At 32.2% G+C, this 26,776-nt stretch overlaps 1 protein-coding gene across 9 annotated transcripts in view; it reads right to left on the minus strand.

Annotated features, from left to right (window-relative positions):
- Window positions 1-26,776, minus strand: part of LOC125051879 (LIM domain only protein 7) — a 112,197-nt gene that overhangs the window by 15,582 nt on the left and 69,839 nt on the right. For all 9 annotated transcript variants that reach the window (XM_047652488.1, XM_047652485.1, XM_047652494.1 and 6 more), the window contains 2 exons: window positions 13,621-13,821; window positions 10,237-10,376 (listed from right to left, as the gene is read on the minus strand). In XM_047652488.1, the coding sequence (XP_047508444.1) occupies window positions 10,237-10,376; window positions 13,621-13,821 (341 nt within the window). The remainder of the gene's footprint in view (window positions 1-10,236; window positions 10,377-13,620; window positions 13,822-26,776) is intronic.

Below are 26,776 nucleotides of genomic sequence, written 5' to 3' on the forward strand. Positions count from 1 at the left end.
ATTTTGTATGTATTCAACGAATAAGCTAAAAAAACTATTAGACCAATTTTAAAAATTATTTCAACACTGGAATTGCTAATTGATGACACACATAATATTTTACACGGTAAATATAAAAAAAAAACGAATTAAAGCAGCAGCTAAGTGGAATCATTACAGTCCTTTACTATGAACACACATTCCTCTACCGATAGCGAATTGCAATGGTTATCGTAATGATGCGGAAACATACATTTCCCTGCTTAAATCATTCCTTATCGCATTTACCTTTAATTTTCATACTAACATTCAATAATATTTTCATTACCGATAACTAATAAAAACCGAGTCATTTATATATTTTTTTAAATTATATATCGTCTGGAGGACCAACTGTAGACTTTATTTTTGGAACTTTATTGTTCTACATTGGCCGTGATTGATTCATCGAAGACTTAAATCACTAGAGTGAGTAAAATCTCTGCAGATTTGGGTCACTATGGGGTTATTATTATAAGCAAGGCAAGACTTACTTAAAACGTTACTTATAATTATAAAATACTTGTATATACTGTGGGCCTCAGATTTCTGTATTTGTACCGTGATTTCTTATAGGCAAGTAGGCGATCAGTCTGAGACACACTGTGGACTTTTTGAGTCTAAGGCATGCCGGTTTCCCCACGATGTTTTCCTTCGCTGTACGAGCGAGTGTTAAATAGACAGTAAGTCCATTGGTGAATAGCCGGAAATCGATCCCAAGACCCCAGGGATGAAAATCGCCTTTGGGTAGAATGCCTGGCGAAATCTGAGGGCCCATCTTAAGGGCTGAGGTGTTTTTAGGGTGGGGTCTCGCTACTCCTCTTAAAAGAAGAAGGATTTGAGTATAGACCCAGCCCCACAGTCCCCGTGTTAATCTCGACAACCATGGCGCAGCCCTGCGTAAAAAAACTGCGTTTCACCTGATCTAAAAAATGGGGTGAGAGTCGCACGTCGAAACCACTAGGCCAACACTGCTCTGACAATTATAAAATACTCATAAACGAAAATTAATGAAGACGCAATTACAATTAACGATATAGGATCAATAGGATTATTAATAATACGATTTCAATACTTTTCTACCTCATATTACAGGAATTCAGGAGCACATGTCTTAATAAACCACTTGACCAATGAGTCACAGAGGAGGATAAATTTATAGTATTTTAAACGATGTATAATGATGCTAATTACGTATCAGCTACTTGCTTTAACTGCGAAATTGGTTCGCGTGACTGAGTGCAATGTTACATGTCTATTACTATGAAAACACTTTGAAAATATATTATGTAATCTTATTTAGATATTTGCGTAAATCTTTTAAAGCACTGTAAAAAGTAGAATGTTTTTTGAAAGGCAGTACTACAAAAACTCCTTCACCGTGCGACTTTCATCCCTGAGGTGGTAGGTTCGATACCAGGCCGTGCACCAAAGGACTCTCAGTCTATGTGCGCATCTAACAATCGCTCGTACAGTGAAGGTAAACGTGAGTAAAACGGCATGTCTCAAATGAAAAAAATCGACGACATGTGTCAGACAGGAGACTAGGTGATCAGCCATCTGTCTGTGAAAGGTGATCTTTGACTTGTCTATGAAATAAAAATGATGAAAGAAACGTATGCATGGCGAGATCCATATAGGGTTGTATTATTACTATTACTTAAATCGTGATTGTTGAGTTGAGTTGTCATTTAGAAGTTATAAAAAAAATGTGACAGCCGCAACATTGTAATTCGTCAAACCTAATTTCTTAAAGGATGATATCGAGGTTTCAAGGCTGTGTTTACATAATAAAATAATAAAACCCGTTTAATTTATGTTTACATAGATACAATCTATTTAGATTGAGATTGTACTAGTTAGTACTTCCTGTGGAGCTTCCTAGCGGTTATCTCGTGAGAACGCGCTCTCGCAATTACCAAAGAGGGCAGATGGACATTTATCAATGGGATTCTGTGTGTAATTAAATGTTTGTGGTGGTAGGTTTTAGATAGTGTTCGGCAGTTCTTTTTTGTGGGGCAAAAAGGGGGCGTTCTTTTTAAAGGAAATCGCTATAAAAATTGAAAAAATAACTACAGCCTTGGTAAGCATAATAGACTTTAATAGGTCACAAATATTAGAAGAAAATCCTTCAAAAAGTTTTGAACTTACAACCTTCAGGAATTAGCGTGCCCCCCAAAAAGAAGTGACAAAAAGAGCTTAGTTTTCTTTTATGCTGTGTTAATATAAAAATGTAAATACCGGTCATTAGGGAGCGTTTAAGTATTATGTAACGCGTTTTTTTTCCTTTTATAAAACGTGCGGGGATTGAATTACGCGTTATTGTTAATATTATTTTCGACTTATACCACATAATAGTAACTAAAGAGACACAAGGTGGTCACGAAACTTTTTACTGTACTAGGGTACTGAAAAACGTTACGGCGACATACATGGGGGGGGGGGGTCTCTATAATCTCCAAAAATTGCGTTACGTAATACTTGAACGCTCCCTTATAACATAAAAAGAATAGTCAGTTTAAGTTAATTTCGATCTATTTGGACATACTCGTGTCCGTACAGTCAATCTAACATTCGCTATTCGAGCTTTTAAGAAGAAGTTGAATCGCTCAATTGTTACTAATAGTAGTTGGTCTACTTTTAATACATACTACGAATATAACAACGTCATTGTTGTATGAATAATAAATACATATTGGTATAATGATTTAGAGAAACAATAGACAACTATAGGAAGGATTAAAAACGAACATCAAAACTCTGACTACTCCAAGCATTGCTTAACTTCAATGATTAATCAACTTGCCCAGCTTCCTTTTACGTAATGTTCATTGGTTTATTCCCACATCGAACATCTTCATTAAAGTATGGTAACCGACATAAATTACTATGTGACTTTTAAAGTGGGTAAAATAAGAAATTGTGTAATTATGAGATAAATCTCTAGCTCTTATCTAATGGGACGTAATTTCAGCGACTATACGTGGATCGTTTTAATTATAGCGAGTAAGTTATGGGAGGGAGCGGTAATAAAATAAAGAAAACTTTTTTCAATCATTAACGGTAATTTTCTGTATAAAAGCTATCCACTTATTACTAAGTTAGTCTCATTCTTTCAAGTAAATTTTACGACGTGGTAAACAGAGACAAATTAATGCTTTAGTTAATATTAATTTACAAAAAAATAAAATAATGGAACTACATAATTTATTTTACCAACTAACAGTGCTTCTAAACGATAAAATTTGCCTTTATTAAAATCTTAAAAATACATTATTATTTTTAAAACATTAAAATACTGTTATTATTATGGCTTTTCAAGAGATATTGGAGCATCGAGAAAAGTTTGGAAAACAAGATAACTTTTGTAATAAATACTGGAATGTTTGAATGTTCCTCTTCAGCGTATATAATAGACCAAACCTAGTACGAATATGGTTCGAATATTTTTAGGATTACGGCCTTTTAAAGCGCACACGATAGTGCGTAGCTCATGTTGCAATGCGCGTACGCAAGAAACGTTACGATTATTGCACTGGTATGCGTTACGTCAAGTTCCTGGTTAGTACATTATTTATATGGTATTGTCTCATGTACGAGAGTGAAATCTTTATAATACAGAACATGTATTTTTTGTACCTATAGAAGTATGCTTCTAGCTTTCTAAATTATACTTTTTGAAGTGAAACTTCTTTATCGGGGTTGGAAAAAAATTTAGTGTAACATTTTTCGGTTACGCGTCACATGTTTCGGTGACGCGTCACATGTTTCGGTTACGCGTCACATTTGACCGTTACGCGCGTCTTTTTCTAGGATATCACACGCAAACAGAATATGTTTAAATTATATTTGTTATAAGAGGCAGTTAACATCTAATAGAACTGAATAAATTACTTGAATCGTAAACATTTAATTATTCTAATGTATAGAGAAAGTGTTATCAGGGTGTAATTACGAATGAACCCCGGTGTGCAGGGAAAGCTCGCCGGGGGCGGGCGGAGACCGGAAATAGACCTACCGGAAGGTAGGTCTACTTGTCTTTGATCTTTAATGTGACATTAGGAAATGCGAGTGGAAAATATGTTAGAAATAATTAAGAAATCAAATTATTTTATTATCAGATATCCGTATAAACAGTGGCAATATGGTAATTATAAAAGGTGTTTTTTGTCTGGTGTTTTATTCATTATGCTCTGACCATTAATTAAACTTACATTAGTTATTGGCATTTAAAGATAATAAATAGCTATGGTTGTGTGTAAGAAGCTGCTCTCAGCAAGACGATCCTTTCAGATAAATGTTGTATATCTATTTTGTTATATTGTATGTAAAAAATATAGTGTTTTTATTATTAACTAGCTGACCTGGCTAACTTCGTTCCGCCCTACAACCTTATAATATCGTTGTTACTTTAATTTTACTTATTTTAGGATTTCATTAATGTTAAGTATTACATTAATACAACTCTTTTGCAAATACAGAAATGTTTTATTGCTTGCCATTGCGAAAGAAGAATGGCAGTTTTACACATTAGGCATCTTCTCTCTAGCGTCAATATAGCGATACTGCATGTTAAGCACTTTCTGATATCCAACATCTTTTGATCAGGATCAAAGCATGGTTATGCATCTCCTCATTCACCTCAAGATCGGAATTTCTTGAACTGACACGAATTCGACGTAAAATGATGCGTAGGTTTGTCAACAGATGGCATCTCGTGGATAGTTCTCGTGTTATAAGTGTTGTAACAAACACGACTTTCTTTTATATATATAGATTTTAATTGTTACAATTATTAAATTAACTGAATTGTTCAATTTATTAATTAATAATAATTCTATGGAGGATTTTATGTTTTTAAAATTCAATTGTTTCATAACAAACAAATAGAATACATCAGTAGTTCATTTCAATAAAGCAATCTCTTTCTATAAAGTTTTTTTAGGTAATCCATTATCATGACTTTACTGCAAGTGGCAATAGAGTGGTGTTACATGAAATAATGAGGCTTTTAGTGTCATAAATGTTTGCTACGTAAATTTAAGCCTAAGTTTATTAATACGCAATGATGTGGCGTTATAAATCTATAATGTTAGTTTTGCAAGTGGCCAGTGACATTTGATTCTCATAATAACGGTAATTGAATTATTACGAATGCTTTAACATACGTTATAATAATTGCGACCGTGTGATGGGTGCAAATGCAATACAATGCTTAGGTTATTTAAGTTAATCTAACATAACATAACATTTATTAGTAACGAAACACACAAAACAATAATAATCACAAGAAAAAAAATATGGAAAAAAAGGAATAAGGTACATTTTAAGTGTGTAATGTGTGTGTGTTGTAGCAGTGGCAGTAATGTAATAATAAAAAATAATAATTGTAAATAAGTATTAGTACATTGGTGTGTAAAAAAGTGTAAATAAAATTAAATTAAAAAAAAAAAGAATAATTATTACTAAAACTATAAGAGATAGATAAATAAATTTTTGGGCAGATTAAAAACTAGATTTCGAGTGATTTTTGTTGAGTACGTAGATGTAACTACTATAATATAACTGCGACGAAAATTTGATCATAGTTGAAGATTTTTCAGCGGAGGAGGGATATTATTCCAATATTACATTAATCTATATTGTGTCTATACTATAATTGATGTAGATTATACTATTTGTTACAGACAGAGAAATTAAAAATGAATTCGTATTTTGACCTTTAGTACTTTTTATACATATAACTGGAGGCAAATGGGCCTCACGAGGCTCACCTTATATTAAGTGATACCGCCTCCCATAGACCGTCACATTGCCTGAAGGCTCGCAAGTGCGTTGCTGGCGTTTTAAGAATTGGTACGCTCCTTTTTTGAAAGACCTTAAGTCGAATTGATTCGGAAATACATCGATGGACAGCTAGTTCAACATAGTGGTGGTGCGGGGCAAAAACTGCCTACGGTCAGTTGTGGAACGACGGACGTCGAGGTGATACGGGTGGAATTCCGTATTCTGGCTCGACATCCGATGATGAATCCCAGCAGGTATTAGGCTTGATTACATTTAACACAATACATAGTATTATGTAGTATTTATTTGGAAAACTTTAGCAGCGCTCTGAGATTGTATTTGAAACAAATCTATGCGTTCATAGTTTTAAAAATTTACACTAACGTAACGACCTGCTGTATCTTGTAGTTGCTGCTCTAAGATTTTTTGAGAGAGCTTTAGATTAGTGAAGTCTGACTCCCGTATGTCAAAAATGTATTGGTTTTTGACAATTCATGATTCGAGCAAGTCTCATTTCAGAATCACACCTTAAGGTATTCTTCAATACCTGTTATTGACTACAACAAGTAAAGTCGCGGTAGAGAGCTTGCTTATAACTGTACTTCCTACTCGTAATCGGAATAAAACGCAACATTTAAATTATAGAAACTAGGGGAAAGTAACAAGTTACAATTACAGTCCAATCTGTCTGTCTGTTTGATCGCTTAAACGCCCGTAATTTGTAGGCTTTTCTAAGTATTATTGAAAAAATATTCCTGGATTAACTATTTTTGACTATAATTAAACGTGATACACTTAAAAATAATTAACTATCCTTGCTATTCATATTAAACACTGTATATATTATATACAGTATTTATATTGATTTTTTTAATGTAATAAATAGGAGGCAAACGGACAGGAGGCTCACCTGATATTAAGTAATACATTACATTATTATACATGGAACCTCACATTGCCAAAAGTCTCGCAAATGCGTTGCCGGCCTTTTAAGAATTTGAACGCTCTTATTCGCTTATATCGCTTTATTTACAAAGCTCAAATAATCTCAAACGATATTTAAGAGAATATGCCCGTAAAAACGTGTCACGGCATGTTTATGGCTTTAATTGAATCCAAGTACTTAAGTTATTAAGTACATTGACCTAAAAAATAAACAATAATCAAATTTGTATAACAAACTATCTAAAAACTTCAATAGACTACATACGATTCGTGAACAAAAATAAACCCTAATATGAATAATACCACAAAGTTGACCAGCGTCACGGATATATAATATATGGAGAGAATCAGAGCGTTCCTTGCACTCAGCTTGTCAGTCACTTGATACGCTCTCAACTTTACCTAACCGTAATTGCGTAATGAAATCTACTTGAATGTAGTACAAATGTATTAAGTTTAAAGAAAATTTGATACCCGGAAAAGTATTGTACAATTCTTACATAAGAGTAACAATTGTATAAGTTTTCTAATGCTTAAGAAGTGCAAACATGCAAAACATGCAAAATACGGGAACGGCGACATTTTTATGAACATAGTAATAGTAATTAAGTTTAATTTATAGACTGGATAATCAGTGTTTAATGCCGGTAAATTGGATGGAATTAGCTTATAACTCACGCACATGCTAAATTTTACGATATTTTAATAACATAATGCTTGGAATATAGAAAGTATACACAATTACCTTATTGATGAATGATATAATATATCGAGAATATGTATATAATATAATGTTTAGTAATTAAATGCAAATTAAGCCGTGTGAATTACCTTTGCTAGCTGTTTGTCACGCACTAGTTTTTATAATGCATTCAGTTCAGAGGATTTTGATATCAGATTAAATATCGAATCCCAGAATAACTGGTCACTTCGCATTGACAGTTAGGACGTGTAACCAATAAGACAGATGATATCATTATAAATATTCTGTTAAAGGTTTTTTTTAATTTCCCGGGCATCTGGGAATGAAATATACATATCGAAAGAAAAAGAAATGTGTTTAGTAATTGTAGGTATCTAAGGTGTATCGCTTGACTATTTGATACATCCAGTACTTTAATTCCGCGTTGACCATCGGAGCGCTTCGGACGAGACAGACAGACATGCGGTCTGTGACAATAGCTATATTCGGTTACACGTTTGTTCTTTTGTTTGCTTTTCAATGGATATTACTTAACCCTATTGTGTATTACATAAAGCAGATTATGTGTCTGCGTGGGAAACAATCGGGTGTTGAGTACATAAAGTAGATAAATGAAAGTATAGGTATTTTCAATGATTCTTTTATAAATATCGCAAGGAATTCTATGTAAGCACATGGGATAATTAAAAAAAGAATCAATTTCTCGAAATAAAAACATCACAAAAGCAAAACGGTGCATTCGACGAATCCCTATATAAACATCCACCGTTTACTAAACTAACAAGTAACAGTACACAATCTTTGAACACGCCGTTAACCAGTTTATGGGTAATTAAACAGTTATTTTTGTCATGATTTAACCAAATGCTATAATTTTTTATTATTATCACCAAGTTTCGGCTTATATCTCTGTTGGTACTATGACTGGATTCTAGACAGAATAGCACCTTTAAAATGAAAAAGTATACTGAGAGTTAGGTTAGTTAGTATGAACAAATTTTGGGGAAAATCTTTAGTAAAAGTAATTAATCTTGCTCAACCAACTTGGACACATGATCAGAAATCTAGTGGGTAAGGTAACAAAATGTAACAGCTGGGTGCGCTTGCGCCGGTAACTCGATCAGTCGTCACGCGGCCACCGACCGAGTCACACGAAATCAACACCGTTCAGCTGACATGTGAATGAAAGTTTAATTACATTACAAATTCAAGTTTTTAAGCTAGCAATTATCCTATACATGGGAGTTAATTATATGTTTTACTAAAACTTACTACTAACTAACTAAAACTTATTCGCAAGTTTATTTATCTTACCATTAGGGAGCGTTCAAGTATTACGTAACGAATTGGGGGGGAAAGGGTCATTTTGTAAAACGTTACCATGCGGAGCGGAATTAAGCGTTATGAATAATATTATTTTCGACTTTCCAATACTTTACACCACACATGGTGTCCTTTTAGGTATAAAGAGTCACTTTGGTGGCCACGAAACGTTTTCCTATTGGGTACATAACGTTACGGCGCGTTACATGGGGCGGGGGGTAATAATCTCCAAAAATTGAAAACTAAACTCACCGTTCGATCACAGAGCCAGAAAACGATTTCAAATATTTCGCAACACTCGAGTTTTCGCTAAACAATTATTAATTCTATACAGTTAGGCTTAATTTTCCGCGATTAAAACGAGACTTCTGTTACGTTTTTTAGACCACGGTCAATTCACGCCACATCCGTAACGCATTGTCTAAACGATTGTTAAGTACAAAAAGCTACAAATCCAAGGTTTGCATTCTAAATCGCTAATGCCATACTCCCACGTAATATTTCTGCAGAAATGATTGATTTACCATCTAATATGGCGTATATTGCAATGGTAATTAAGGACGTTCGATTTTATTAGGTTATATCTGAATTGTGGAGCTCATTCGTCTTGTACGTGTTTATTGGCTATTTGCGAAACTATTTTGTTATTTGATTTTAATCTAAGCTTTAACGTTAATGACTTAAAGGAATTTTGCTGTGTTATCTTTTTATTAACATTCCCACAATGGGCAAAAATTTACCGATATTAAGAACTACATTGGACAGTTAAACCTATGGTGAAAAAATGATTGATATTTAGAGCAATTATTTTTGTTACTATTAATAAAAATAGTTTAGTAAGTACTGACTTTATGCCTTCTAGATTGAAATAGTCAAAGCGTGACCGAACAATGGAGGTTATTAATTATGATAATCGTAACAATAGATTGACGAAAACAAATCAGATCGACGCTTTCACTTAGTTTACCTAAAATTACGTAATCAAAAATTTAATAACTAATTAATTTACGATTAGTTGCGTAGCTAATTGCTGGTTTTCACTATTTTCAGACAATGCCTTGGGTGATGGAATTGTTTGTGACCTGGTATATTACATAAATTTACTTTTTAACATATTTATGTTATAAAGAAATAATTTATAAGGAATTTATATCAAAAGAGTATAATAAAATAAGAAATAAATAATACTTAAATTGTAGAGATGAAAGAGGACTTTTACAATTATGAAAAAATAAATGTAATTAGTAGAATCGAAATGTCTGCGGCTGATTTAATACGATATACGGTCTTACGACCTTATAAACTTAATTAGTCCGATTACAACGTTTGAACCATAACCACCACCTTCATTCGTTTCTTTTTAACAAATGGTCTTTGAGCTGTTATGAAAAGAGATAGATGCTTTGGCTACAGCAGTGTTATTCCGTCTGTGTAGCCAGCATAAAGTAAATAGTACTGACCGTTCCTCCAGCATCTCGTTGAATGTCTTGCCCTTGCCACGGGGCTGGTTGATCTCGTGCTCAAACCGCTTTACCTCAACGCACCGTTCAATAATGTGCTCAACTCGCTTCCGCCGTGATGACTTCCAATTGTCTAAGTTCTGGAAAAAAATAGAAAGTCATAAGTCAGTGAGAAAGTGTCATGACTATCCATGCTATGGGTATTATATAAATATACTTTAAAATAAAATGTGAAGGTATTTGTTACGTTTTACATTTAAACAGTGTATTTAGGTAGAATAAATTTTGACTTAATCCTTCGCTATCTGTCTAGTACAAATTTTAACAGCCTATTGCATTTATGTTTAAATAGGGTTTTATAGATGAATATCAATAAACTAAGAAAAACATTTTCTAATAAATCTAAAGGGTTATGTCATCATAATCATTTCCGTAAACTAAGAAATATATAATTTGGGAAATAATTATTTTAAAAAATCTTACCATAAAGCTCACAAAAGAGGGTGCAACATTCATGAATTACAATCTAGCCTTTACAATAATTATAGCTAATAAGTAATATTATGTTGATTTATTTTCTACAATACCTACTAGTGAATAACTTAAACTAAGGTAAGGTTCATTAACCGTCTTACTGTTCTATAATGAGTTGACTCTATGTTTGTTTGTCCGAGATGTTCGTTTTTAATATGACGACAGTTTCATTATAATCTATTTTAACACGCAGATAAAATCCAGGAAACCCTACATAGAAAAACGATTACATAATGGCTCGCGGCTTAACTACGCCAATCTACGTAATAGCTTTCGATAATGGCTAAAGAAAAACCGCGGAATCTTCGCGATTCTTACAACAGATTAGTTTTTCTTTAACAATTTATGTGTAAATTGCATACTTGAATTTAATACTTCTGTTGCGAAAAGAACATGTTTTTTGTTGACAGCGTTGCAAAGTTTTTCAGTGTCGTCAAGGTGAATTTGAATAATTTTCCTTTCTACTCTACGCTGCTAATTTTGGAGGACATACACTTAGAATAGTAATATTGTACTATTTTCTGAAACGATTGATTCTAAAATTAAAAAAAAAACACAGTAGATACTATTTCTTAGACAATCATGTGTATAATTTTTAAAGTGACAAGTTACAACCGTCTCTGTTGAATAATTAGCACGAGAAATACTTTTACTTCTTTCGCGTTCTTTCTGGTCCTGAGTTCGAACCCTGTTGTGCAACAATTGATTTTATTTATTCACAAAAGATAAAAAAATATATAATGTTCAATACATAAGATACACTATCGCTACTGAGAACTCACTCTGCGAACATATAAAGATGTCAATGGTGTCGGAGACATCGTTTAGTAATTAGTTTCATTTCATTTCATTAATTCAGTTTTCATTTCATGTGCGCAATCAAATTGCCTCCTGTCCCTTTAGGTGATAACGGGATACGATACAATTAAATAAAATCTTTTCTGGACCTTGTCAAATTAAGAAATTTCATAGAACCTTCCTAACCTAGGCTTTCTAACAGCTTTCCTTGCTAAGCATCATCATTTATGCTAATGCATATGTTAAATTTAATGTTCTTTCACTTCGATATGAGTGGAGATGGTAATTTAAACGTTAACCTTAATTAAATAATTTTATGTTCAGGATAGTGGCACCAATGTTGTTGATTGTACAAATTTTCTGCGATGAAGACTACTTGATGGGTTTCAAATAATTATTTATTGTAAATTTATTCTTAAAAATACTGATTGACTTCTTGCGTGTGTAGCGCTGAGAATTAGACGAAATATTGAAAATTCATTTAAGAATTAGATTGATTAAATACACGCAATACTTTTAGTCACAAAATATTACATTTAATAATATCTTAGTGATATTATGTTGAATGATAATAGTTTTGAAGTGACAATGTATGTTGACAGTTTAAAAGTAATAATAAGTTAACTCGATCCTATAAAATGTTTGTAACTTCTGAAAAGCCAATTACGCTCGAGATTTAATCCAAACATTAAAAGTATTTTAACTACATGAAAAACTAAGGTATCAAGCATGCGATGATTGGCGGAAATGCCGTCTGTAGGCGCCCGCGCCGAACTATGTGTTTCCGGTTCATATATCGTAATGCTTTTTACAACCTTGGGACTTTAAAAATAGAATACATTACACGTTTTTGTAAGAATTTTGCTATTTATCGTTATAGGTGCATGACATGCTTTCCATATTCAAAAGACTGGTTTTAATTGTAGTGCACATTAACACTTTTCAAGGCTTAATTTATTTGAAATAGTTTATATGCTAAAGCTATGTTTTTAATTTAGTTAAGATATGCCCAAAATAATATACGAATTGTAAATCTAACTACGCTAGCCTCGACTTGTTGTAGCCGTATGAACTCCAAACGCGTTTTTTTAAAGGAAATAAGCAAGTCGAATGGACTTTAAGATCACCTAAAAACGCACACACTTATACAACCCCACACATTGCACATTCCCACACACACACCTCGAAAAGTAAATTATTACAATGACTTTATACATGTTCGTAGTTTATATATTGTATTATACGGGTGTATTCCGTTCGACTATATTATGTTTAATTTAAATTTATATTATATATTGTAAATATTATATTTTTTAAAGCTGTGGATTATATCAATAAAGTGTAAGATAAACAATTATCAAGATATCAAATCGAAAATCTGGGAAGCGTTTTATCAATTCAATTCAGGAAATGCTTCAGATTTCCTACATAAGATTTCCAAACATTAAGTTAATGATTCGGTAAATACTTAATTGCGTATTTTGTATGACGACATTCTCCGAATGCAACTCGTAGGAATTGGAGTAATTTCCCGGAAGTGTGACATTTAGTAGTTTTTCAAGGACATTTCGATGGACTTTAACTGTCGGTTATTAAAAGGCAATTATGAGTAAAGATAGCTACTTTGTTTAAAATTACATATTTTACTTTTATTTCGTTCTTAATGGCCTTTAAAAATGTTGTACAACAAACGAATTTAAGTACGTATATGTATCGCGACTGTTAATAGTAAATTATATTAATAACTAATTTAATATTTTAAGGGAAAATTTTGGATTGTACATTTTTTTTCGTGGTTGTTTTTTTTTAAATAAAGTAGCGAGATGTATTTCTAATGCTCAATTAACATTTCTTTGCCTATCCGTATCATATTTTACGGCAGTAAAAGAATAAATGTGGCGTGTGGGTAGTTAGATATTGTTTTTTACATTTACCTGATTTCTTATAATAGCTTTTAATTTGTCATTTAATAATAACAATTCATTAAATTTTGATAATACAGATTCACCTAAAAGAATAATTTTAGTCCAACATCAACGAATAGAGACTTACCGACTGCCACTCCTCCTGCCTTTCTATCCGGGCGGGTTCTGTTCGCTTTGCGAGCTCAGCTCTTCTCAACTGCTCCCGGGCCCTGGTGCCCAAATCTGCGGGTCCAACCTTGATAAATTGCAGTGGGTTGCCAGCAGGCTTGCCGGGGATCACGGCGGCTGTGTGTGGACGAGTTGCGAGGAAATCCGCACTGTCTGATGTCTGTAATTAAAAAGAAATGGTCAATTAATGATACTATTACGATTTGATATATGTACTATGTCTAAGCTAAATCTTTATAGGGCTTTAAGAATGAAATATATAAATTTGAAATAAATTGTATGCCTCTGTTTTAAGTGCAACTGCGTGCGTGAAACAAAAGACGAAAGGTCGTGTGTTTCGTTTATTTGCATTTGGTCAGCAGGTCTCCAAACGAACAGGCACTTAGTAAGAGAAGTCCTTACCGTCGCCCGTGGACAATTGCAACGCCAGAAGGCGTACGTGTTGCCTTTTAGGGAATAATACGCTTTTATTGAAGGTTCCACTAAGGTTATCTAACTGTTGTTAATTATACCACAATTTAATTAGAATTAAAAGATTATAAAGCGATAAAAATGGATAGCAACATCCTAATGCATTAATACCATAAATAAAGCGGATGTTGAACAGTTACGAATGATTTTAATTACTTGAAAACTTGATTTGAATGGCGCTTTAGTGCGATATTTTATTAACATAATTAATAGTCTTAAAAAACACGTTGTGTAAAAAATTTGTATGTGCTATCTATTATGTTTTGTATTGACGATATTTGGGATGTTTATTTTCTTAGGATAACATGTTGACTGAGGTAGTTAATAAACGGTGTGTTTAACGTTCTGGGTTATAAGTTATTTATTTGTGAATATAAATCATTTGTTTCCCACACACAAATGTATAGTAATAGTAATGTAATATGTTTAACCTACATAATAGTAATAAAAAATGGATAAATAGAAAAATAAAACAAATAAAAAAAAATGCTCCAAATTTTAGGTTAACTAATTATGTTTGAGTATAAAAGATAGCAATGAAACATTTTTAAAGTATTCTTGTGTAACTATTATTTAGATACAAGTTAATTTGGGAAGAAAAGTTTCTTATGTTTTAGATGATTTTTTTTCTTAATATCAAGCAATAACAAAATTGAAAGTAGTGTACAAACAAATTATCGCATTCAACTGTCATAATAACAAAGTACATTGTCGAAATCTCCATATGCCACAAAACACTTTCTTCAAACATAATTGGTATATTATGTGCAGGATTCAATATCGGCGCGCGCGCAACTTTCACTGTCAATGTGAATTACTACGGCCACGCCCTCTCACGAACAATTTAGCACCTATTATGTGTAAAAAAACTAAATTTCATAATGTTTTAGACCCCGTTTATAAAACGGTGTAATCGTGTGCCAACTTAATAACCTCAAAGCTTATTACAATTGTTCACTTTGTAAGTTCTAGTATTATACGTACATAATCTAAAATAAATTAGAATTAAAAATATATCTCAATGGATTTTGACCGCAAAAATCATAATATGTCTATTTATTAACTTTCCATCATCCAATAGCTTTAAAAAGTTGCGCAGTTTCATGTTTCTTCATTTTTCTTATTTGCTTTATTTTAGTGGGAAATTGTGTGTATTAAATTTATTTAGATTTCTATAATTTAGTCCTAACCCTGATTATTGATACACATTTGTAACACAATTTTAAAAGCGATAACAAAGGGTTAATTATTGACAGGTTTTAAAATACCGCTGTCTTCTATAAACGATTGATCTATGGTAGGAGATAAGATAAATGAGCAAAACATACCTTAGTAAAAACGTAAGTTTAAAATGGCAGCTGCTGTTTAAATTTAACCGGCAATGCGTTGGCCGTTCTAAATGTTCGGTATGCAGTTTATATTTAGAGTAGACTTAGTTAACTGTTCACTCCTGTCAGTCACACGGGCTTGTTTTAGAACTCGATCGAATGTGACGCATCTGTAGTAACCTAATTCGTAAGTGGAGATGAGATTTTGAAATGATGTAAGGTGAAAAAACACGTGTTTTCAATTACGAATTCTAAAACATTTTGCAATTGTTAATTACAAAATGTTGAAGGAATTGTTTATAATTTTTATGTATTTTGTTATTAATACATTAAATATGGAATTAATCACGTTTAAATACGTAGATATCATATCACCTTTTAAATTTTATAGGTAGAAACAGTAGATGTATTAGAAAAGAATTCAATCTCGGATTAATTAAAATTAAAACCTAGGTGGTTCAATTTCAAGCCATTTACAATAATTTATATAAACTAGAAAATCTACTTTTCACGACATTCTTACCGCCTTATTTTCTAATATATCGAAACGGATTACCACAACGTAAAACTATTGTGTGATATAATTTTGTAACTTAACGCGCGCGTTCTCAGCGTGAACAGAAACAAGCCACTGACTTTCCCGCTTTTCCACCAGCCGGGAAAGTTATCGACTAATTGCCTTGTGGCAACTTGAATAAAAAGTAAGATTGTTTTATTATTGATTAATGATAATTTATGTACGGCAAAAGTGTAGCGGATACATTTTATAAGCTGTTTACGCAGAAACAAAATTCATATAATCTTTTGTTCTGTTTACAATATTAATTTATGTTAATATTACAATTTCAACATTTATGTATGCTACAAATATTTATAATGGCATAATAATTACATATATTAAAGTAGGATTTTACTATCAATTACTTTTCCAGCATTTTTCATCGCGTGTCCGATATCTACAAATCTACGTATCATTTTCCGCTTCGAAGCAAATAATTTAATTCTCATTGACTTAGATAATGATCCAGGTTGATTTATGCAATTTTTTGTGACATCTTCATTCGCAGAAACTGCAATTGCCCGTTAACGGTAATACATTGCAAACCTTATAAACGAGCCATTACTTTTCACGTCGTTCGACTCCACGCTTTTAGAATACGAATGTCATAAGAATTAGGGTATTGTTTCTATACATACATACATTGTTTATAATGAAATATGAATATTAAGTATAAATGTATTATATTAACAAGAAAATCAGTGATATTTTAAGTTTAAAAAATACCGTGTTCATGAAATTGCTTTATTGTAGAATAAATTAAGTAGGTACCTATAATATTATGAAATTTTCCGTATTTTTTTTTTACGATTGTAAAATAAAAACAAACATTGTAAATAAAAAAAAAACATTTTGTTATGAAGAGCTGGGAACCCTGATACAGCTGTAATTTTTTACTTATCCCAAATCTTATACACAATAATGCATTGTTATAATTAATAAACACATTTTTTTTATTTGTAGCGACAATCTTACCGCATATAAACAAAAAAGCTAAAAATCAATGTACCTTAAACATGGCTTATAAAATGGTCGTAATGTTGCATAGGTTTATATAGTGATAATAAAATGCGATATATTTTAGTCTAATGACATACAGATGATAAATTAAATACTACGTAACTAACATTTAGGCACGCTGTTTCGTTGGTAACGGCGAACCGTGAGAGAATCGCAATTTCTTATTAATTGCGAAGATAATTAGAGGTTTCGTGATTTTGAATAATTAGTACCAGTGTTTCACCAGTTTTCGATGTTATGCAATTGTGCACTGGTGCAAGATTGCACATTTCCGCAACTTTTTGGTAAAAATGCAATGAGACTTAATTATAGTTGATAATACAGAAGTGCAGTGAATATAAAAACGTTAATTTATTGTCTTACGTTCTCAAAGGAATTTAGTGTAGATATTAATAAGTTACATATTAGATTTACAAAGAAATCAGATATTTAAAACGTCTATGTAGACATGACAGTATAGTTCTTGCGAGTTTCATTTGTATATAACGTTAATGTCATAAACAATTATTCATTCTTTTGGATTAACTAAAGGAATGCTAATAAATTAGTTCATTTTGCACGTTTTAATTGACAAATGACGATCGCATTCAACTTAAAGCGTAGCAATCTTCGTAGTCCTTGAAGGTACCTATATTTTTATTCAATAAATTTAGAACCTATCCAAAACAATGCTAAGAGTACCACCTTCTAAGGATGAGATTAAGAAACTAGACGTCTTCAAGCGCTGTAATGTGTTTTTTCTCTCCTGGTATTTTCTTGGTTATTAAGTTAAGATTTTTTTTATTTGTATTATAATTTTCGCATTCTTGCGATATTTTACATTTATAACAGGGTTGACTGGAAAAGATCGCTTAGTAACGATGGCCTGTTGCACCATTTACTTCTTTTGACTAATTCTATGTGCAATTAAGTGAAAAGAACATCAAAAAAAAATAGAAAATTCAAGTAAAATTAAGCCTTAAATTTTCTTACGGTACACGTTACATACCTGATGAAAGCCACCTGCGACACCTAACACGTAAGAACACCAACTGCAACGGTACAGCCTACAAGCCTCATACAAGTTACCGCACCATGCTTTCACAAAAGACGTGACTATGTTTAGCAATTTTATATACGCAGCCAGACTTAAGATTATATTGTTATGTCATAGTGTGAGTGTAATATTAAACGAGACCTAGATTTATTTAGTTCGATTAGGTCGGATACATTTTTAAACAATAAGGCGACGAAGAACTATTTTTAAACATATTTCGTTCGAGGAATATAAATTTTAAGATTGTGAAGAATGTTTCTTTATAAAAGCCTTTTAGGAAGATGTTATATTAAAGTTATAGAGTTAAATAAGGTTTCACTCGCCTAAGTTCTTACAAAATTATTTTTTTGATATAAAATAAGTATGGCTATATGAGGAATACGTTTGCATGCAGGAAATGTACGAATCATTTCTTGTTTCCAAACTCTTTCTTACAGTATGCAATTATGTAAATTTCAGAGTCCTAAGAACGGAATAGATATTATATAACTGTAACGGAAACGTAAATAAACAAATATTAAATTTTACATATGTGAAAATGGCGCGACAGTAGCTCCACCCGCAGCTACCACCACCAGTAGATAGTACAACATTCGACTAAGGGCCCTTCCTACCTGGTTTCACTATTCCGTCTTCTAGTCTGAAATTAAGGGTTTAAGGGCTATATATATTATATAATATTACTGTTTATCTGGATTTCTTTTCCTGAATATTTATACAGCTATAATGTTTTTGTACTTGAATCTCGAAGTCTCGAATCTCGAAGTGACCACACAAGAATGGCCTAGTGTGAGGACTAAGTGTCTGTAAAATAATTCAACAATATCAAAAATAGAGAGAATAGTAATGTTTTATTATTTATATAAGTTTATGAACGAATCAGGACAAACAGATATATAATATATGTACTAGCAGACCGGCCAAGCGTTGCTGTGGCTAAGGTTTTTGTTATATTACATAGAAGAAAACTATTCAAGGGAAACGGTAGGTGAACACCAGTCATGGGGACCACCACGCTTTTTTGGTGGTAATGTCATTAAATTGTAGCTTATGTAAAACTTTGGTTCTTTCAACACAGCGCCATCTGTTAGAATTGTGACTATCAAATAATTAATAAATAATTTGCAATAAATTGCGGGTATAAATAGAGATGTAAGCTATCCTATCTTTTAAGTTAGATCGAACCGCAAACGGTGTGCAAATTTGATTGAAATCGGTTCAGTAGTTTAGGAGTCCATAGCGTACAAACAACGTGTCACGTAATTTATATATATTAAGATTTACGGAAGATGTCACTTGTGTTCAAACTAGAGTCGTATAAAGATTCAAATTAAATATTTAATTAAAAAAACTTCACACCCGGCTTCAAAAGGGCAACGCCTTACGCCAACATAGTCACAGGTATCTAATATCTAAAGTCGTCGACTCAAGGTAGCCTGAATAAATTGTAATCTTATCAGGTGTTACTAAGATGGGATTTAAGTGTTTGTTTTATGTTCAAACAGTTTATCTAAATGCTAAGATACCCTACTAATGTTCCTCGTATACTTAATTAAATGTTTGGTTCATTTCCGACATTTAATTATATTTAAAAGCTTTAGTTTTACTGCTTATGGGTCACTGTGATTATTACGCGAGATACGGGGCGGAAAATTCTTTGTCCGTTTTGCTGATTGTTTATCTTGATAAACCTTCTGTACTTGCATCAGAAATGAAACAATTTTACCGTCGGGAATCGAACTAATCCTCCAACTAATACGTGTTACTTTTCGTTACTAAGCCACTGAGATTATACATGCACAGAAATAAAATTGAAGACAATATAAGTTGAATTCGAAGACAATAAAATAATGTACATTAATTACCAAATAATGCGTTTAAATAATAATAATATTATACACAAAACTTACTGTCATTTATTGAAGAAATTATTTTATTGAGTATAAAAGAATTCAGTCTAAAGATTCTATTAAACATATTTAGTAATGCTACTCTTATAAAAAGTTATTACATAGTATCTTGTCATAATAAACAAGGAGAAAGTGATATTCGTTATCGTACTATTACTAAGAGTTTAATGTGTCCGATACGAGGTCAATGACCGGTCCGACCTACGCTACTGTCCACGCTGTAGTCTCCCACGATATTCCTGATATAAAGGTGGGCATAAAAACGTACTACTTTAATTAATATCATTAGAACAATTACTAAGAATTAAATGTACAGTGGGCGAATGAAGAATGATGAATGAGAAAATAAAATTAGTAAGTAACCTCACGAAAATAAAAATATTAAACTAAAATGTGTCTCTTTTAAGTAATTATAAATTAGTTGTAATAATAAAGAAATAACAAATAATATTTTAATGATAAGATTCCAAAATTAACAAATATTGAAAATATGGTTCTTTATTTACTTAATTCCGCTTTTATTGCGATTTTGTTTCAATGCTTGCATTACTATACTGATTTGAAGTGTTGTATGTAACAGGCTCACATAAAATTGTTCCTGTAAGAAGTACGAAACTCCTTCTAATAACGAAAAAGAAATATACCACCAAGATCTAGGGGCACTTTACCAAAACGGACTTCAATCACACTGAATTTCAAGACCACGTGTGCCAAGAGTACCTCATTTCAAACATTAAATATAACAAATCTATATATATAAAAGAAAGTCGTGTTTGTTACAACACTTATAACTCGAGAACGGCTGGACCGATTGCCATGGTTTTTGATTTGTTGGATTTGTTTCCGTCCCGAATAGCAGAATAAGCAATAAAATATCGGATAAGTTATCGAATAACAATAAATTAATTAATTAATTTTACGAATGCAAAAACCATATGGTCACCATGGTAACCATCTGTTGACAAAACTACGCATCATTTTACGTCGAATTCGTGTCAGTTCAAGAAATTCCGATCTTGAGTTGAATGAGGAGATGCATAACCATGCTTTGATCCTGATCAAAAGATGCTGGATATCAGAAAGTGCTTAACATGCAGTATCGTATATTGACGCTAGAGAGAAGATGCCTAAGGTGTAAAACTGCCATTCTTCTTTCGCAATGGCAAGCAATAAAACATTTCTGTATTTGCAAAAAAGTTGTATTAATGTAATACTTAACATTAATGAAATCCTAAAATAAGTTAAATTAAAGTAACAACGATATTATAAGGTTGTAGGGCGGAACGAAGTTAGCCAGGTCAGCTAGTGTATTATAAAGTTATCATATGTCAAGAAAGCCATAAAAAATTCTAATCTAGCATCAAGCGTAATCCTTTTAGCGTGAACCTATAACACAAAGGCACTCTGTCACTTTCATATCTTTTCAATTAGACGGAGATAAAATATGATAAATGTCGCCAGATGTTAGTTTAATACAAGGCTTGATAGTTCGTACAGATTATCTTAAATTCTACTTACGAGGATAAGTCTGTAGAAGGTAATTCAAATCTCATTTTATTGTTGAGTACGATCTTGATTGATTTTTTGTAGTGGATATAAGGTCTAATCTAATTAAAGACATAATTTAGTTTGATATTTTAATATTTAGACAATCAATTTACAAATATATTAGGCAATTTCCTGATTAATTATTGGACTTACTACAGTAATATTAAGTATTTCTGTAAAAATAAATTACAAATTCCGTTCTTTATTTATTAAATTCATTTGTTGGCTTCTTGCGGTGTAAAGTACATCTGTCCTATTAATATTTTACGACCTTTACCTTGTAAACCAATCATAAGCAATACAATTCTAGTAGGATTATTAATAACAAGATTTAGTGTAGGAAGTGAATCTTCAAAATCGATCGGTAAAGTACGGAAACCTGACAAGTACAATCCAATAATTGGATATTCATTATGACATTGAGTTTCTTTGTGTGCGTCACTGCTAACACATGCATATGTTTAGACCAATTTGCTTTTGTATACATATGACTCTCTGTGTGTGTAGTGATCGTGATAATTGAAGAGTCATAAGAGTGGAAGAAGATGCAAATAGGGTTTGGGGGTTTTATAATCAGACAGTTTTTGCCGCGCACCATCACTATGTGGAACCAATATCCCAAACAATTCGACTTCGTTCAAGAAAAGAGTGTACCAAGTCTTAAAAGGCCGGCAACGCACTTTCGAGCCTTCTGGCAATGTGAGTGTCCATGGGCGACGGTATCACTTAACATCAGGTGAGCCTCCTGCCCGTTATAAGTTGTAAGACTAAGGCTTCTTTTTTAAAATTGTTTTAAACATGCACCATGTACTACAGAATAAGCGTAATCTATTTACCCATAACCTAAGGTTCTCCTAAGGGGGTTTTGCATCAGTTTTGTCACATATTTCTGTCATGTATCAAGTTTTATTATTATTATATGGACGTAAAGCGTCGACCTGCTAAATACCGGTGACAGCTGTCTATTATCATTGGTTTGCACATAGATAATGTTGTGTTTTCAAGGATTTTTTCCTTACAAATTATCTGAAATGCTACCATTGGTCACGCTTGAGTTATGAAGCAATCTTATCTTCTTTAGAATCTATATAATTACTAACTGACCCAGCAAACGTCGTTTTGCCATGTATATTAGGGATCATTTTTTTAGTTTAATAAAAATAACTATCTACAATAATAAAAAATAGGGATTGATCGTAGAGGGGTGAAAATTAGGCGTTGTATGTATTTTTGTATGCTGTATCATAAAAAAAAAAATTTTTTTGGCGTGGACACCCCTTATCACGAAGGGGGTTGAAAGATAGATAGTAACCGATTCTCAGACTGATTGAATATGCATTAAAAATTTCATACGAGTCGGCCGAGCCGTTTCGGAGGAGTATGGAAACGAACCTTGTGACACGAGAATTTTATATATATTAGAAGATTACCAATATCTGTAAACACTACATATAATCTTTATAAACTACAAGAATGATTTACGATATAACATTAAAGGCCATTGATTTGTAGAAAATTTTCTTAACAAATCAAATCTATCAAAGTGACGCACGCGGGCTAAGTTAGAACTCAAACAATAGGCTAACAAATCTAGACTAGTCTTATGACTGTTTGCGTAACACAGATGATAAAACAAGTCATATATTTTGAGTTCCGTGTTATCATTGATAACGAGTACCTGATAAGTGATAACATGGAAAGTTCACGAGAGTGAGTAATATATAATATATTCCTCATACAAGGAACATAAATTAAGAGCATTTAAGACATATGCTCAAAGGGAGCAAATGCGTGTGTGTGTTTATTGTTTTTTAAAGTGTTTACCATAATTAAAGTACCTACCAACTATCCGGAACAAAACCTGGATCTCATAATGGTATACCTCATGTGCGTAAACCTCAACCAAGCCACTAAGGGGCGCGCATAATCGGACAACTTCACATAAAATTAGTATAAATAGGTTAAAAGCTAATTAAAGCGGTAATATTTTTTGTATAATAAATTATTTATATAATTAAATTTGTTCAGCACACTCAAGTTAGTCAATGTGTATTCATGCCCGTTTTAATTGAATTTTACCTATTACACAATACACCTCGGACTCCAGACAAAATCACTTTTGGACAGGCGGGACCCACTAACGAATATCATGTATAGGACATTACCTCATGCTTTGTCACGTGACTATTTTCTCCCTCCTCAATGCAATCATGCCTGGAAGAAATCGCTTGTTAGCTATAAGGCCGCCCGTTGCCTTATAACTTTTGTAACATGTTTTTTTTTTTGTATTTTTGTTATGTGTATGTTTGTGAATAAGGTAATAAAGCATAAATAAATAAATCATAATAAAATTAGGGTTTGCGGTTAAAGCACTAGCTCACGAACGACAATCGAATTCGAATCGAACTGCGCCTTACTTTTTATATTCCCCTTTCTCGTCATCATACCCATGGTCATGGTGTAACTTTCTCTTGACAAGGTCATACCATTGTTCATTGTTCGTGACGGTAACATATCATGGTGATATTTTTACTGAATGATGTATATATAACCGTTTCTACTATTTATCGTGCCTGGTGCTCTGTTACTTCCAATTGCGATAGGAATTGCGATTCCGGCTTAATGTTATTTTACATTAACAGATATTTAATGAACTTCCAGTAAAAAGTTGTATACAAATATGTGGAGATCATTATTAGAACTTTACTGCTCTAATGAAATATTATTGAGGTGTTACCATAAACGGTAAAATTATACGGCATTCTTAGTCTTAATAGTTAGTTAGCAAGGAGATACAGGATTCATATCATGGGTGTTTGTATTGTAAAGGTATTGCAAAAATTCTTATAAAAATTTTAATAGTTAGAAATTACGAAGTCAGAGGTTAAAACTGCTGCACCTGGCGATACTCTGGTGGTTCTGGACTTCCGGTCGGGGACTTGTTCTGGTAAATAGACTACACATATACCTAGTTACAACCGTCGTCGTTTTGGATATTAAAAAAACTGTTTTCTATACCTAACCTTTTATGAATGAGTCTTAATTTAATTTTATACACATAAAAATAAAAAATGTGGCAAAATATATAGCGATAAAAATCCACTGAATGGCATATAAAAGAATTCAAACAAAATAACCATTATGTTTGTGTGAGTCAGTTCACATAATAATACCTAATTGCTTTAAATGTTTTATTTATTCAAATTTATTACCTAATTTGGCGCTAACACGTGAGTCATACACATATTTGACATTAAAGGATTTAGAATTTATTCAATTTAAACAGGAAATAATCTTCTTATCGAGTTTGATAGTAAAAAATTCTACAATATATGTTAGCTATGTTTTTAATAGTGAATATTTATATATGGTAAACGAAAAAGATGAAGACAACTTAGAAGGTGGATAGACCAAATTAAAGAAACAGCAGGTACCACCTGCTGTTTCGTGAGAAGAATAGCTTGACTTAGAGGAGGCCTTTGCCAAAAAAGGGCACACAGATACCTAAAAGAAGATTGAAATAGAAACGTGTTTAATAGTAAAAGTATCTGAATTATAAGGCTATTATTATTAATATTTATATATAAAGAACTTCTTAAAGCATCCAAGCCCTGGATGATAAACCAAATTTCTAATTCGCTTTCGTCATGTAAATCATAGCAACTTTAGCGCAATGTATATAATGTATGTGTATTGCTATATCAAAATTCGGTTTCGTCAGACGTCATTTGGGTTTTCGTTAAGTGGCTCATTAATTAGCTAATTCTAAAGTAATCAGTATTTTTTATTAAGATAGTTAGCTACTATTAATTATTTAACGTTGTCCACCACCAATAACCATTGTCTTAAATAAAATTTTAAATTTTACTTTTATATTAAATTTTATATTTGACCAAATCATTGTCTTAAATAAAATTTAAAATTTTATTTAAGACAATGGTCAAAGCACCAAGTCATTGTTTAGAAGCGCGGCATCCAAAATCAAACTAACCATGTTGATCGCCAACCTTCGCAAGGAGATGGCACTATAAGAAGAAGCTATTATTTTACTTATGAAGACTTTTAGATTTAGTATTTCCCTTATAATTCAATAAGTTTTTGTAAAACTTCTACGTTTCTAAAAGAAGTCTAGCAAATCCCTGGTTCGTTACATTTACACTTAATAAATTTATATAAGCAGTATGAGCCTCAATATTTATATATATAAAAACCTCGGTAATTTCAACATCCATTGGCAACTTCGATGTGCATCGCTGTCAATTGATAACATCGAACTTGCATATTTCTAATCAATTCAAGATTTATAGACGTGCCGATTACACGATTAATCTTGATCAGCAGGCATTAATTATATACCGAGAAAGCTTTTTATTATTATAAAGAATTTTGCATATATCTATTATGTTAAATAACAAAACATGGCAATTAATAAGTGTCATAAATGGAGTAACGGTAAGGAAAACATCGTGAAGAAACCGGCTTGCCTTAGACCCAAAAAGTAAAGACTGTGTCTGGCGCAGGAGGCTGATCACTTATTTGCCTATTGGATTGACAAATGATCATGAAAGCGATAGAGAAATCTGAGGCCCAGGCCTGAAAAGGTTGTAGTGCCACTGATTTATTTATTGAATTGAAACTTCTTTAAGCGCGGACGTAAAATTTTAATGGATGCGTCACGAAGATGTGCAGCGTTTTTGTTGAAGAAAACGGGAGAGAGTGATTGAGACCGATTGAGATTCTATTTTTAAAATTACAATTTCGTAGAGAATTTATGAAATATTAGTATTTTATATTTTATGCAAAATAAATTATTGAAATGTCAAATGTCGAATTGTAAATTAAAATTCCACGTGTTTTTATTATAGAAGAAATAAATTAAATTAATAATTTGCATTAATTTTCGACACTTTTAATATTTTAATGACAATTTTAGATTTGTATAAATAAGAACAAGATATAAAAATTGGTTTGCCAAAGAAGTTCCACTTCTGACATGAGCACTTTGCGTACAAAGTTTACGCACATTTTTCTATGTAGTAAATAGGTTTGCAAAAAAATATAAATGATAGCCAATGATCACCACTCTTTGAACAGTTTCAAATGACCAGGCTTGTCAACTGCAGTATAAAGGATGACACATGTCAATAGTAGTTACAAGATAAGATTAGACGTGAGTCACGAATTTTTATCCAATAGGCATACACTAGGTATTCACTTGTGTACTCAAGTATTTTAGTTTTTTG

The sequence above is a fragment of the Pieris napi genome, chromosome 8, assembly GCF_905475465.1.
Source record: "Pieris napi chromosome 8, ilPieNapi1.2, whole genome shotgun sequence".
Lineage (NCBI taxonomy): Eukaryota > Metazoa > Arthropoda > Insecta > Lepidoptera > Pieridae > Pieris > Pieris napi.